Source organism: Chinchilla lanigera, unplaced genomic scaffold (genome assembly GCF_000276665.1).
Source record: "Chinchilla lanigera isolate Chin_1 unplaced genomic scaffold, ChiLan1.0 scaffold00034, whole genome shotgun sequence".
Taxonomy (NCBI): Eukaryota; Metazoa; Chordata; class Mammalia; order Rodentia; family Chinchillidae; genus Chinchilla; species Chinchilla lanigera.
In genome coordinates this window covers 16,040,607-16,055,765 of record NW_004955435.1, presented here as the reverse complement: position 1 = coordinate 16,055,765, position 15,159 = coordinate 16,040,607, and the positions used below count along the sequence as shown (strand labels likewise).

The following is a 15,159-nucleotide window of genomic DNA, read 5'->3' as shown; positions in this document are numbered from 1 at the left end:
GATGTATGCCACCATACCTGCCTTCTTAAAGTTCTTAAGATAAACCAGTCAGTCCCCTTGGCCTCATTATGGGGGACTTTCACGACCTTTAACTTAGAAAGCCATATTTTCAATGTGCGTTTATAATATATTTTAAATATATGCCAAAAATTTTTAGTGGCATATTTAAATAGCTTGAAAGAATACTAAGATATTTCAGCAATAATTCTAATGCAGTATCAACGAAGGACCTCAATGTTTCAGTGTCTCCAAAAAGCACTGTTATTTTGTCGTTTTTTTCCACCCATCTCACTATTTCATTAATTTGGTTGTTGTTTAAGGCCATATCATTAATACAGTAGAACTGCTCACTATCTTTACCTACTATCTACTCAAAGGAATCAAAATGGACAGGAACATAGGCTCTGGAACCAGACTGCTGGCATTGTGTCTGCTCTACTAATTACTAGTTCTGGACACTTGGTCATATTATTTTAACCTCAAATGTACTTTAGTTTAATGCAACTATAAAATGGGAAAAATCTAAGTGTTCATCTCATAGAAATGTTCCAAAATGAATACATGTTAATAAAGTTCCTAGCACATACTAAGCACTTAATGTTACCTACACAAAAAACAAAGAATTTACAAGGCAAAGTTCTTGTATGTTTCAATAAGTCTACCACCTTTTTTTTTTTTTTGAGACAGGGCCTCACTATGTAGTCCAGGCTGGCCTCTAACTCAAAGGTGTCCTTCTGCCTCAGTCTCCTCAATGCTCGGATTACAGGTGTGTGCCACCATGCCCGGCCCTACCATCTTTAATGCAGTCTAGTATTCATGTGTCTTTTTGCTTATATGCTAAATACCATCACTGACAATGCATCATCTGATCTACTAGAAGGAGCATTCCATCTCAAGACATGGCCCTAAAATACACCACATTCAAGAAACTAAGATTTAGCCAGAGCAAAATTTAGTAATATAGCTGCTCAACACTTAGCAATATAGCTGTGAATAATTTACAGTGAACCAGTTAGAATATGGCAAGGAAGGACTGGCTGGAGACAGAAAGAACAATTAAGAACGCTGTTGAAAATAATCTAAGCAAGTTAGGTGCTGCAGCAGATGTCTGTAATCCTGGCTACTTTCAGGAGGCTAAAGCAAGAGGGGACAAGTTTAAGGCCAGCTGAAGCAATTTAGGGAGACTATCTCAAAAAATAAAAAGGGTTGGGGATGTAGGCTCAGTGAGAGGCCCAGGTCTGAATTCCCAGTATGGAGTAAGGGGTCAATGAGTAGGAATCAAGCATCAGAAAAGGCCCCAAATAAAGAATATGGTAGAAGGAATGTGGACAGGTAGAGATATTGTTTAGGGAAAAGTGTATCTTTCCATTTGTATATGCGTAAGTAGAAAAGATACAAACAGAACTGTCGATGGCTATCTATGTCAGGGGAGCAGGGTGGCTAGAAAAGGGACTCTTTACTCATGTCCTTTCCTACCATTCTAAGTATGCAACTATATAATTCCTAAATACCTTACATAAAACAATTTTTAAAATTAATGGAAATGGAGGAACAGAATCTAAGAGGAAGGAAAAACTGACTGGACTTAAGTGAACATGAAAGGAGAGGGTGAAAAAGGTCAAAAACAAAGTGTTCTGTACCTCTCTACATAAAATCATGGAAAAGAAATGCAGAGGTCCACAGGAAGTTCTGATACTGAAGTTATCATCTAGTTATCATTAAAAAATACCTAGGTCTTCAGAGTCATGACCTACTTCCTTTATTCAGGGTTTAAATTTCATGATACATAAAGACTTTATTTGTTTTTGGAAGAAGTTTGTACAGTGGATAGCGAAAAGAGCCAAAAATGTCTTGCCCTGTATACAGTGTTTTCTTTTTTTGAGACAGGGTCTTGCTTTGTAGGCCAGGAAGCCAGGCTGGCCTTGAATTTTCATCCTAGTCTAGGCTGGCCTAGAACTCAAGATCCTCCTGCCTTAGCTTCCCAAGAACTAGGATTACAGTCATATGCCACCATGCCTGACCTAGTGTGTGTTTTTCTGAATTTTCTAAAGAAGACAGAAGCACAAGAAGGAAATTCTTTCATCAGGGACTCTGCAAGTCTCCTTGCAAGATAAACAATAATCATTTGGTATCCATAAGGCTTTGAAGCTTTGTGGGATCTACTAGGACAACATTTAGGAGATGGTAGCTGGATGCTGTCAATAGGGGCATGGCAGAGCACCAGTGACAGGAGCAGGGCCCCAGACATAATGATGTATAAAGAGGCATCCCAAGTATAAACACACTCCCGAATATCTGGAGACCAGATATAATGAGGAGGGGGCATTTTATAGGATATAAAGGACACGAGCTGGAGAATTAATGACACTTTTATGCCTTGTGGTGCTGTGCTGTACACTACATAGAAAGACATGGTGGTTCTAGTTACCAAGGAACTCAGGCTTGTTATCAGGGCAAATACAAGAAAGCAGACAAAGTAAGAACTTCCTGAAATAAATAAATAAATGAATAAATAAATAAATAAATTTATTTATTTATTGTCTTTTTAAGACAGGGTCTCATCCTGCAGTTCAGGCTGGCCTTGAGCTCACTTTGTAGCCCAGGCTGGTCTCAAACTTGCAACGATCCTCCTGCCTCAGTCTCCAGAGTGCTGGGATTACAGGTGTGCGCCACCATGCCCAGCTTGAAATGTTTTAATTTTAAAAATAGAGATTTCTTTATTAGAGTTTGAAAAAGTGCATTAAACTGTTGGGGCAGTTTGATCCAATTCCCCTTGCCTCCTTATTTTAGAAGGAAACTGAGGTCCACTCAAGTAGTTTTTTCCAAAATCATTCAAGTGGCTAGATACACAAGAGGGAGAGGCTAAATTTCCTAACAATTGCAATCATTCTTTTCCACTCTACCACAATACCTCATTTATAATTTCTTAGATGGATGGCTCTATTCTGGTTTTTCATTCATAATATATGAAACAAATTGGTACAGTTAAAAAAAAACAAACAAGGATTATCATCAGACACAACTGATGCCTGAATTTTCTGACTAACTGTACTACTTTGTCTAGCATTAAGGTCTCCCACTCTCCCCCAGAGATACTGAGAATTGAACTCAGGTTCTTCACACTCAATTACATCCCCAGCCCTTTAAAAATAATTTTGAGATGAGAGCACTAAATTGTTCAGGCTGGGCTCAAATTTGCCATCCTCCTATCTCAGCCTCCCAGTGTTGGTATTACAGGTGTGCTAAGGGTGGTTTTAATGGAACAGTTTAATGCTCCAGAGTAAATTATTATTATTTGGCACTAGGAATCAAACTCAGGACCTCGCGCTTGCCAGGCAGGCGCTATGACATTCAGCTACATATCTGGAATAAATTATGACAAACCTATACTTTTAACAAAAGAGTGGGCACGTGTTTGCACCTGCCTAGGCTTTGTGCTTCTGATTCAGGATTTTGTAAAAGCTTATATGACCACTACTTGGCAAAACTAAAAGGAAATGGTAATAGTATTAATGCTAATTGATAACTTGTTAGAAAACTGTCATGGCAAATAAACTTTAGGTTTAGTTGACTATACAAGAGTAATAACTCATTTAGTTAATTAAGGAGGTAACATATATTTAAGGAAATCTACCCTCAAAGTACATTTTCATGAGCTCTACCAGAAAATCCCTTCATCCACTTATGACATATTCTACATCGCTTGCAAATAATTTCAATAAATCTGTTTCTCAAAACAATGGCTTACAACTGGCACCACTGTCTAAAAATACACAGGTCCATCTCTCAGTTACGGTATTTTTGTTTTTTTTTTTTTTTGGTTTTTTTGGTTTTTCTCCGGCACCGGGAACCGAACTCACGACCTTGCACTTGCCAGGCAGGTGCTTTGCCGCTGAGCTAAATCCCCAGCACCAGTTATGGTATTTTTGAAGTTGTACACAAAGTATTCTACTAGTTAGGCTCAAGAGAATAAAGCATGCTAATCACACTTTTCTTCAGTCCTAAAATTCTCTTTGTATGTTTAAAAAATGCTGAATCATAAAATAACGGAAACAGACAAAGAATGGAACCCAAACAAGAAGTTCATCTCACAGTTCAAGTTTCCTAATTAGGATCTCTTAGACTTGCTAAGCATTTAGAACCAAATAAAGAGTATACATGACTAGAAGAATGGAGCTCATTCTAAAGTGAACTCCAGGATAAAACTAAAAGCATTTATTTCTGCATGCCATTACACTTTTCACTTCCTGCTTTATTTAGACAGCTCATCATGACCATTTCAGGTAACCAGCCAGAAGTTACAAAAAAAACCAACTTCCTGTTTACAAAGTGATAAAAACTTTTGCAGTTAGTTATGAGAATGGATGATTTTACTAGCTTTTACAGAAATTCCTGCAAGGAAATCAGAGTACCATCATCAAATTTACCACAGCCTTTATTGCCTTCTGAAAATGTATCCAAGTTGAAAAGCAATATTAAAATATATTTGGTATCACAGTGTGCATGTCTTAAAAAAAAAACCCAAATCAGCTGGGCATGCCTATAATCCCAGCACTCCAGAGGCTGAGGCAGGAAGATCCTGAGGTAGAAGGCCAAGTTGAGCAACATGACTCTCAAAAAACAGCCCCACCCAAAAGAAAGGAAGTTGAGTTTTCAAGGCCGAAAAAGAAAAAAAAATTGTTTTAGAATTCCTTCAAGAATTTAAAATACAAACTGAAGCTCAAAATATTTGGATTTTTAAAGTTAAGTTTATTATGAACATCTTGTAGGACAAAAATCTCATTTAAGGGTTACTACTATTTATGACTCCAAGACATATCAACAAGTCCTGTTAGAAAAATACTTTCTCAATCCTTGAATTAGTTAAAAGGAATCTGAAGGGTAGAGGATAGGGGTCAAGGTAGGTATGACATTGAAGGAAAATTCAAACACTGTATCTTACAAGTTAAAGCCCCTTTTACCTAACAGATTCACAGAGATAAACAAATAGCTTTCATCTTGGAATAGGTACCTAACAAAATTTCAGTAATCTCAAAATCATATGGAATTTTGGCTGGGGGTAGTGGTGCATATCTGTGATCCTTGCATTAAATTGGGAAAATTGAAGGAGGAATGCCTTGAGGTCAAGGTCAACCTGGTTTCAGGACCAGACTGAACTATGGCCAGAGGGGTGGTGCACACCTATAATCTTAACCCTCAGGAGGCTGAGGCAGGAGGATCATTGCGGAGACTGGCCCGGGTTCCAAAGTGAGCTCAAGGCCAGCCTGAACTGCATAGCAAGACCCTGTCTCAAAAAAACAAAACCAAAACCAAACAAACAAAACAATATGGATTTTTACCATACCAACTATGTGTGGGTAAGTATTCACACTAATGAAGACAATCTAAAAACTCTTTTACTAAGTATGAGTAAAATTCATTAATACTTTTTGGCAGATTTATCTTACTAGTTACGATTTGCTTATTATGTCATTAAAGTTAAGCAAGAAAAGAAATGTGCTAGAAGGGGAAACATCACAGATCTGTTATACAATTAATGATAGTATTAACTCAAACACTGTCAGTAGCCTAAGACACCTTAATTGGCACTTTGAAATACATATATATTTTCCCAATTTAGTTAAAAAAGCATTCTAACCCAGCATCAAAGACAAAGCCCAACAACACGGTAAATTGGTAAATGTGTATCATGTGGACACAATAAACTTAAAAGTTTATTTTTACCCCAATTTTTTTTTCTTTTATGAAACTGGGGACTGAATAGGGGTGCTCTGTTTCTGAGCTACCTTTTAATTTTTTAAATTTTGAGACAGAGTCTTGCTAAGTTGCCTAGGCTGGCTTTGAACTTGATACTGCCTCAGCCTCCCAACTGCAGAGATTTTAGGTATGGACCACCACACCCAGTCTTACCTAATTTCTTTGTGAAATTTTGTTGTGACAATATTTTTGTTTCAAATAAGTGGCCCATCAATTGGGTTAATAAGTATTTTATTTCAGGATTTTCACTGTAATTTATCTGAATCATTATCTCAATAAATATTTTTTATAGTTTTCTTTCCAGCATAAAGTCACACATACCTTTTTTTACCCTAAACCTTCAACATTTATGACAATTTCCAAATAAGAGAACATGTTCCTGGATCATTAACAGTTCCTTCTTCTATCCCAATCTTTTTGTTTTTCTTTTTTTCTTGAGACAGGGTCTCAATATACAATTCAGGCTGGCCTTGAATTTACAGCAATCCTGCTGCCTCAGCCTCCACCATGCTCCCCAATCTATTTTTATTATAGAAATAAAAGTAGAAAGAACCCAGATGGGTTTGCAGAACACACTCAAGGATGCACACTTTGTGATATTTCACCATAGGAAACAAAAGATATTAATTCTTGTCCTAAAGGGAACATCAGGTGAAAATATTGTAATTTTTACGGGCCATAAAATGTTGTATTTACTGAAAACTTGACAAACTTTTCAAAAGGTGTACAGTTGTCAGGGAAATAGTTATCCCACCTCAAACATGCTCTTGTATTTAAGCCATTTTTAAAGAAATAAGTATGTACACAAATTGCACGCTGACAGGTCCAACTGTAATCAAAGACACCACCATAGTGCATCAAAGAAAGCAAGCTACTTTTTTGGGTGTATACCTCAATGTGTTAACATGATAATTATGCGCTATATAAAACTTAGAGTTAAAAAAAAATCCACTGGTTACTCTGAATTTCTTAAGAAGCTGAAAACTGTTTTTTAAAAAATTATCATTAAGACAAGGTAAGATGCCAGGGATGGAGTCACCTGGAGGCCAATGTACCGACAATCAAGGGAGCATCTGCAGAAGAGCGGTGTTCAAATGCTGAAGCAAATGCCCTGAGGCTTACTCGCTTATTACGGCGAAGAGGTAAAAGTGGGAAAGTGGATGTGCAGTAAGTAAGATGAAAATCTGGAGACCTCTCCCCGTCGAGCAGTAGTGACAGCAAGATCACTTCCTGAGCAAGGAGGGGCAAAAGGGAAGTTAACAGGCCACCTAGATCAGGAAGTGACTCGCCCTGAACTCGCCCCAATCACACCTAAAAATTAGTGGTGGGAGGGCGAGCGCCCCAAAAGCCCAAGGGCTGCAAAATAACTGCTGCTCAGTAAGTCGCGATACCGCCATCGCCCCGTCTTATAAGTACAGAAGTCTACAGTCAAGATTCAATAAGGGCAACTCTCTTCTCTCGCAGGAAGGCCACGCAGGAAGGCTGTGCGTCAGATCTAGAAGGAAAAGCACAGACTTGAATGGAGAACTGGGGCCACCGTGAGGCAGGGGAAAGCCCCTTAAAAGGGAAGTGTCCCGACTACAGAGAACATTTGCCAACTCGAGCCAAGAACCTGCTTTTTCTTGGGGACACAGCCAGGCTTTCCGCCGCAGCTGGGTCAGACCCTTGTGGCCTGTCGCGGGAGGAGGTGAGAGAGAGGAAGGCGGACCCCCTTACCTTCTCCTCATCGGACACCCGATCCTCAAAGTCCGCCATCTTGGGCTGCTCTGGCCCAGCCCGGCCGCGGGCGCGAGGCAGGCCGGGAAGGAAGCTGAGTGATGGCCTCGCTGTCGGAAGGGCCCGCCCGGAAACGCCGACCGCGACGGCGCCATGTCAGTAAGGCGCGCGGGGGTGACGGTTTCCAGCTCTCGCACCCCAGGAAGCCCGCTTTCCCTACAGGGGCTTGAGGTTTATTCTGTTTCCCCGAGTTAGTTATTTACTTATTCATCTGTTGGATGTTTGCGGCGTGTTTGGACTGGTCGTGGGTCTGGGCTCCATCCAATCAAAAAGCTATTGCTACTCCTAGCTTTTCCGGGTACCAGTAATCGCCATGGCAGCGGAGTCCCAAGTGCTAAAAGCTGCTCAGCCCCGGGAAAGACCGGTGGCTTTTCCAACCTGGGGAATAGGGTGGAAGATGACCTCAACTCGTACAGAAGCAAAACCACGTCCCTTCAGCGTCACATCGTAGTCCAGATCCTCTAGAAGGGGTGCCGCTCTCACCCCCACCCCGCCCCGAAGGAGCCGTTTTGTAGCAGTCTTGGGACTGGCTCTGCCACTTTCTAGACCTTCGCGGCGGGGTTCCCCAGGACGCAGCCCTGACAGAGCCGGCTGCAGGCCCGTCACTATCCCAGGATTCCCGACTCCGGGTTTCCTGCCCCTCTCCCCTCCCAGCTGCCGGCGCCTGCGGGAGTGGCAAGATGGCGGACAGGGACTACTTGAGTGAAGCCGCGACTGCCGCAGCGTTTTCTCCTGCGACTGCTCGCGGCCTGAGCCCTCCGCTGGGCTGGAAGGAGCGCCTGCGGGCCGGGCTGGCAGGGGCTGGGGCCTCATTGTGGTTCGTGGCGGGGCTGGGGCTGCTTTACGCTCTGAGGGTCCCGCTGAGGCTGTGTGAGCACTTGGCAGCGGGTGAGAGGCCCGGACTCCCCGGGACGGGCGGGGGACCCTGGAGAGGCGCCGGCGGGGGGCGAGCGCCCACGGCCAGAGAGGCTCGGGAGCCGCGGGGGGCTTTGGAGGAGTCGGTGTTGCGCGAATCCGTGTGTTGTTTTTTCGCAGGCCACAGCCCCGCAGCTGATTGTCAAACGTGAAATGCAGCTAACGGCCCCTCCCTAGACCTCTTAAGGTCCGCCCTCTCTGAGCTGTCCTGGTTTGCCCCAGGAAAAGCCACCTGATAAACTGTAGGCTTCCGGTGGTAGGACAGACAGACGGAAAGGAGCGCACTCTAAATGCACTTTCGCCATTGCAGGGTCGCTTGAAAATCGTTCCTGCCTAAGAGAAACCCTCACCAGAGACAGCGAAGATATGTACATCTGTAATAGAGATCTCAGAAAGTGCCATGATCCTCGCTTACCATTCCCTTCTTTTAGAATAGTTCTGTTAAGAAGTCCGTAGTTTTGTGATATTAATTCTTGGTTTCATCTTGAATAGTAAGTTGGATCATTGTAGGATAGGCAAGGTGGAGGGAAACACCAGTGGCTTTGTGCATGTTATGCAGTCTGGGCTAAAGATACAAAGATGCATGGAAAGTGTTGATTCTCAGGGGTTCTGCAAATACTTACTGTGCTTTAGTTGTAGACAGGATGAAGTGGATGGGGCCTAAGGCCTCTTACGGTGTTACATTTCTTTCACTCATCCTCTGAGCAGCAGTCTCAGAACAAGATGAACATATTTTTTGTGGAGTGATGACTTTGATTAGTGCAGTGGTTAGTTTTTCTGTAGCGAGTGAAGGCAAATACCACCTTTGTTATTCCATGAGATGACATGAAAGACATAATATTCTGGAATATTTTAGATATTTTAGAAGGCAGATGCAATGTAAACTCAGATTTAACTAGCGTACTAAAACAAGCTAAAGAACTAATTTGATGTCTGTAACAGGTGAATCAAGTGCCTAAAGGTAGTTTGTATGCTCAGCAAAATGTTAGTGAATTTTTCAAAATTTTTTACGTGTTAACTAGATACACCACGAAGGTGAGCGTAGTTGACTACTAAATATTTTCACTACTTTTAAAATCCAAAGTACTAATGCGACAGTTATTTGAAGTGAAGAACCTGTTTGAGGATTTTAGACGCAGAGAGCTGTTTGTAACTTTTCTCTTGCTATTTTGCCTTCCTAACTGATCTACGGGAAGCTCATACTGCTTCCTTTCCTATTTGAAACATTTGGTTTGTATTTTACCAAAGTAAATGGAGTGTTTTTAAAACCTCCTTTGTAAAAGTGTGTTTATTGCTGGGCTTGGTGATGCATGCCTGTAATCCCAGCACTCCAGAGGCTGAGGCAGGAGGATTGTTGCGAGTGCAAGACCAACCTGGGCTACAAAGTGAGCTCAAGGCTGGCCTGAACTGTATAGTGAGACCCTGTCTCAAAAAAAAAAAAACAAAAAAGTATGTTTGTTTAGCTTCTTAGAGTTTTGCAAAAATTCTAGTCTAAATTATGATTTATGTGTTTTAGGTTTTATGTTCAAAGGCAAGCCAAATGACCTCAATTTTTTTTCCACTTTTTTGGTGCTAGGGATGGAATCTAGGACCTTGCACATACTAAACCTCGTTTTATTTATACATTTTATTATTTTTTAGTGGTGTTGGGGATTGAAACGAGGGCCTCATGCATGTTAGGCAAGCACTCTTATCACTGAACTACATCCCTAACCCAGCCTACCCTAAGCCTCATTTTAATTTGCTTCTTTTTTCTTTTTCTTTTTGTGGCTTAATTTGCTTCTTAATTAGCTAACCAACAGTATGAAATCCTACTTTTACATGTGTGAATGCGTTTTTAGGATATGGTACAATGGGAATTTATAGTGGTTTTTAAAGTTGCAACTTTTTCGAATGAATATTCATAAAGTGGCTCAGTTTACACTTTTTCAACTTTACAGTTGTACAAAAGCCATATATGCATTCAGTAGAAATTTTGAATTTTGATCTTTTCCTCGGTTAGCAGTACCCTCTGTCCAGTCCTAGGCAGTCAGGAACACAATCTGGAGGATAAACAATACAGTGTGCTGCGTTGCTAAGCTCCAACATTTGAAAGGTTTGGGGTATCGAGTGCATTTTCAGTTTATACTATTTTCAATTTCCGAAGGGTTTATCAGGATAGACCCTCACTGTAAGTTGAAGAACAAGTGCACTACTTATGTCCTCCCACTCAAAGACATCTACATATTTATAGCTTAAGCACTTTCAATTTGTGTTTTTTTTTTTTAAACTTTTATGTTTTTTCTTTTAACAGTGACAGGATTTTTAAATTCACTGACACCCAAATTCTATGTGGCACTTACAGGGACATCTTCTTTGATATCAGGACTGATATTTGTAAGTAGTTTCCATTTTTTAAATTGATGTTTTGATATTTGTCCAAAGGTCCTACATATTGTTACAATAATTTAAGTACTTATATATCAGCATTTCTAAAATGTGTTAGGCATTTGCAAAAAGAATTACCTCACCAAACAAGTTTGGGGAACAGTACATCTCTCTCTGTACTTCTAGAGATTAGCAGTATTTGTTGCATAATAAAGTCTTGTATACTATAGTCAGAAGGGGGTTAGAAACTTAATGCCTGAAGGTCTCTTGTTAGTAACAAAAAAGTGAGTGAAAAGGGAAGACTATAAGAATAAATTTATCATTTACTTTGTGAACTGGATAATCTGGAAAGTACATACTCCTTGTAAAAGAGGGGAAAGCTAATTGTTGTCATGTAAACCTATGACTAGTAGTACCAGATGTTCCAGTTTTTCAGATCTTTTCAAGAGAAACTGAGGCTGGGCATGATGGCTCACGCTTGTAATCCCAGCACTTGGGAGGCTGAGGCAGGAGGATTGTTGCAAGTTCGAGACCAGCCTGGGCTACAGAGTGAGCTCAAAAGCTGGCCTGAACTGCATAGTGAGACCCTGTCTCAAAAAACAAAACAAAAACAAAAACAAGAGAAACTGGACATACAGATTTTCTGTAAATTTCCCAATATTTTAATTTTGATAATATTTCACAGACTAAAATTTATGTCTGGAATTCAGTCTGCAGTTTTTCCAAGCCCCAATTCCTCTTCCAAATGGGAAGAATAATAGTACCACTTTGAAGAACTGTGAGAACTAAATGAGATAATGTGTGTAAAAGCTTGTAACATGGTAGCTAGCTCAGTGAGCACTTAATGAATTTTGGCCATTATTATTCTAAGAAATCCCACATTAAATAGATGGAAATCTATTTAATCCAGCTTTTCCTTGAACAAAATAACATTTTAAAATACTAAAAAAATTTATAATTCCCTTTAACATCCCTAGCATCTAGCATTTCCTAGTGTACACTTTGGAAAAATGTTGCTACAGATAGAAATCTTTAGTATTATTCCATGTGTGGTCAGTGGATTTTTCTATTCTTTTTTCTCATCTGTAGGTGGTGCTCTCCATCTTTAGTAAAAATAATAGTATTTGTGTTGGTTTTTATTTTTAAAACAGGTACTAAAGCTGAGCATTTTGTTAAAATGAAATGTAAAAGAAAGGGGTTTTTCTTTTAAAGAAACTATTGAGGGATTCAGAATAAAAAGTATATGTTAATATGAGCCTCACAATATTGCTTTGTAAAGCCCACTTGTAATTGAGCATATTTTAGCGTAGTCAATAGCATACATTTAAAGCACTGTGTAGTGATGCCTACTTGGAATCCCAGCACTGTAGGAGGCTGAGGCAGGAGGATACAAGTCTGAGCCCAGTCTGTACAGCTTTGTGAGATCCTGTCTCAAAATTTTAAAAAAAGGCTGGGTGTGGTGGCGCACGCCTGTGATCCCAGCACTCTAGAGATGGAAGCAGGAGGATCACTGCAAGTTTGAGGCCAGCCGGGGTACAAAGTGAGTTCAAAGCCAGCCTGAACTGCCTAGCAAAACCCTGTCTCAAACAACAACAACAACAACAAAACATTTGTGAAAAAAAGTAATTAATTAAAAGGCTTGATGGGGCTGGGGCTGTAGCTCAGTGGCACAGTGCTTGCCTGGTAAGCACAAGGCCCTGAGTTCAATTTCTAGTACCAGAAAAAAAAAAGGCTTGGGGTATAGTTAAGTGCAGAGACCCAGGGTTCAGTCCCCAGTGAGAGAGAGAGAGAGAGAGAGAAACACAGAAGAGAGAAGGAGGGAGACTGAGAGTTATAAACAGCTGAAATAGGCAGAAAGCATTGGTGTTGGAACCAGAAGATATGATTTTGAGTTGTTGACTGACACTTACTAGACAGTAATGTAGGCATCTCACATAAACTGTCTAAATCCCAACTTTCTCATTCATAAAAGTGGGATAGCATGCATCTATATATCAGATTTCTAAAACTGGTTTAAAAACTGGTTTCTTTTTAGAAGAGGGTTAAATATACAAAAATTAGGAAATTCAAGTGACATTTTAAAAGCTCAATTACAGTATCATTACCTTTGCAGTATTGGTGGGTTTTTATTAGCAAAAATTGTGTTTATAATTTTTTTTTTACTACCGCGACATGTGGAATATGTATACTTAAACACATACATATACGTATACTCTGACATACATTTGAGAAGTATGGTTAGAAGCTCTGAAGTTAGACAAACCTGAATAAGAAACTCAACCCTGTATCTGACCAGTGGTATGAACTAGAGCTAGTTATTTAAATTTGGAACATATTCCTCATCTCCAGAATTAGCTGTTGTGAGGATTAAATGACATAATGCATGCACTTGGCATAATGCTTGTCTCATAGAAATGTTTTTGTTTGAGGATCGAAGCCAGACTTCATACATGCTAGGCAAACATTCTACCACAGTTACTTCTCCAACCCTTTTCAAAATTTTATTTTGAGACAGGGTCTCATTAAGTTGCCCATGCTGGCCTTAAACTTTCAATCCTCGTGCCTCAGCCTCCTAATACTTTAGATTATTGGCATACACCATGACACCCAGCTCATAGAGAGCTTTAGATAAATATTAGGTATTTATTATTTTTCTGTTTATGTGTGGTACTAGGGTTTGAACCCAGGGGTTACACGTACTAGGCAAACATACTACCATTTTACTATATCTCCAGTTCAGCAGTTGTTATTACCACTGTTTATTTTAACATTGTACAAAACATTGTAAAATTGATTTAGGAAATTAAAAGGTTTTTATTAATAAAAACCACTTGTATTTCATATAGTGAAGAGCACTTTATTATTGTTACCCTCTGATTACAAGTCCTTGACAGTATTTCTCTCTCTTCCTCTTACTTTATTAAAAGTACTAAGGATTGAACATAGGTCCTCTTGCCTTAGGCAGACACTCTCCCACTGTATCTTATTTTTTTAATCCAAGATTTGTCCAATTTAAATCTTTTCTGTCACATAAACAACTTCTACCTGTGTGTAATTTCTTATGGTTGTTTTAGAGAAATTTCATCCCTTGGGCTGAGGAAGTGGTTGATAGATTGCGTACCATGTCACACACATACACACATAAAGAAGTTTCATCACATTTCTTAGTAAAACATATAGTAGAAGCCAAACCATGATCATATTTGGGATTAATTGCTTGTTAACTTGGAGAATAAGCTTTAAAGGGAAGCCATTTTTAGACTGAGCATAAAATGTTAGTGACATAATAGAAAAAAACAGTACTTTGCATTTCAAGCACTTATAAATATTGTAGCATTTGTCCTTGGGATACAATGTCATACAAAATGACTGCATACTTTTGGCACCTGTTTGGCAGATTTATTCTATAATTTACTGAATCAAAAGTAATATTTTTATGGCGCATGCCTGTAATCCCAGCACTTGGGAGGCTGAGGCAGGAGGATCAATCGAGACCAGCCTGAACTGCATAGCGAGACCCTGTCTAAAAAAGACACACACACACACACACACACACACACACACACACAAAAAAAAAAAAAAAAAAAAAAAAAAAAAAAAAAAAGGGCATATGAAATATCAGGGAAGCTTCCTGTGCTGCATGTCTTTCTTCATCAAGGGGGAGCTGGTTGAGGGCTTGAAGAATTGAGCACCAATTATAAATTAAAAGATTGCTATGAAAGGGAAACAAAATCCAGTGGAAGCACATAACACAGCTATCTGTGTTCTGTGGATTTAGGAGAAGTTCCCTGAGGGAGCACCATTTAAGCTGAAATACAAAGGAGCCTGGCATAAACAGTTGAGAAGTTTGGAAATGTAGAAGTATGAAAATTTCTACAAATTCCACATAGAGAGCTACTTTTGCTTCTTTGTATCGGTCAGCTTTGTCAGTAGAAACAAACACCTAACACACAGAATTTAAAGAAGAGGGGCTTATTTTTGCTCATGTTTCAGATATTTCAGCCCATGACTGGCTGGCTGTAATGCAGAAGCATCACGCTGGAAGTGCATGGTGAAGCCAAGCTGCTCAGTTCATGCTGGCTGGAAAGCAGAGTGAGGGAACAGTGACAGAGGACAAGGGGTGAGGGGCCCATGTGGACGCTAAAGTCATGAATATATGGCCCACCCAGACACACCCAGAAATGTGCTTTGTTATCCTCTTTGGTGACTCCCAAAACAACTGCCGAGTTGACAGTTGAGCTTAACTATTACTCTTTTACAAGTGATAAACCATGGAAATACAAAAGAAATGCATATTTCTAAGTAGTTCAATCTGAGAATCATCCTGGCTCAAGTTATATCAAT

General features: G+C 39.9%; 2 protein-coding genes across 8 annotated transcripts in view; one reads left to right on the top strand and one right to left on the bottom strand.

Annotated features, from left to right (window-relative positions):
• The window catches only part of Capza1 (capping protein (actin filament) muscle Z-line, alpha 1), a 39,602-nt gene extending 32,049 nt beyond the window's left edge, over positions 1-7,553 (bottom strand). For both annotated transcript variants that reach the window (XM_005388962.2, XM_013516421.1), the window contains exon 1: positions 7,474-7,553. In XM_005388962.2, the coding sequence (XP_005389019.1) occupies positions 7,474-7,512 (39 nt within the window). In that variant the 5' untranslated portion in view covers positions 7,513-7,553. The remainder of the gene's footprint in view (positions 1-7,473) is intronic.
• Positions 7,529-15,159, top strand: part of St7l (suppression of tumorigenicity 7 like) — a 109,423-nt gene continuing 101,792 nt past the window's right edge. For 4 of the 6 annotated variants that reach the window (XM_013516417.1, XM_013516414.1, XM_005388963.2 and 1 more), the window contains exons 1-2: positions 7,730-8,421; positions 10,742-10,824. In XM_013516417.1, coding sequence (XP_013371871.1) covers positions 8,214-8,421; positions 10,742-10,824 — 291 coding nt within the window. In that variant the 5' untranslated portion in view covers positions 7,730-8,213. Of the gene's footprint in view, positions 7,629-7,729; positions 8,422-10,741; positions 10,825-15,159 lie in introns of those variants that run through there. The other 2 variants (XM_013516418.1, XM_013516415.1) reach the window with 2 other exon arrangements.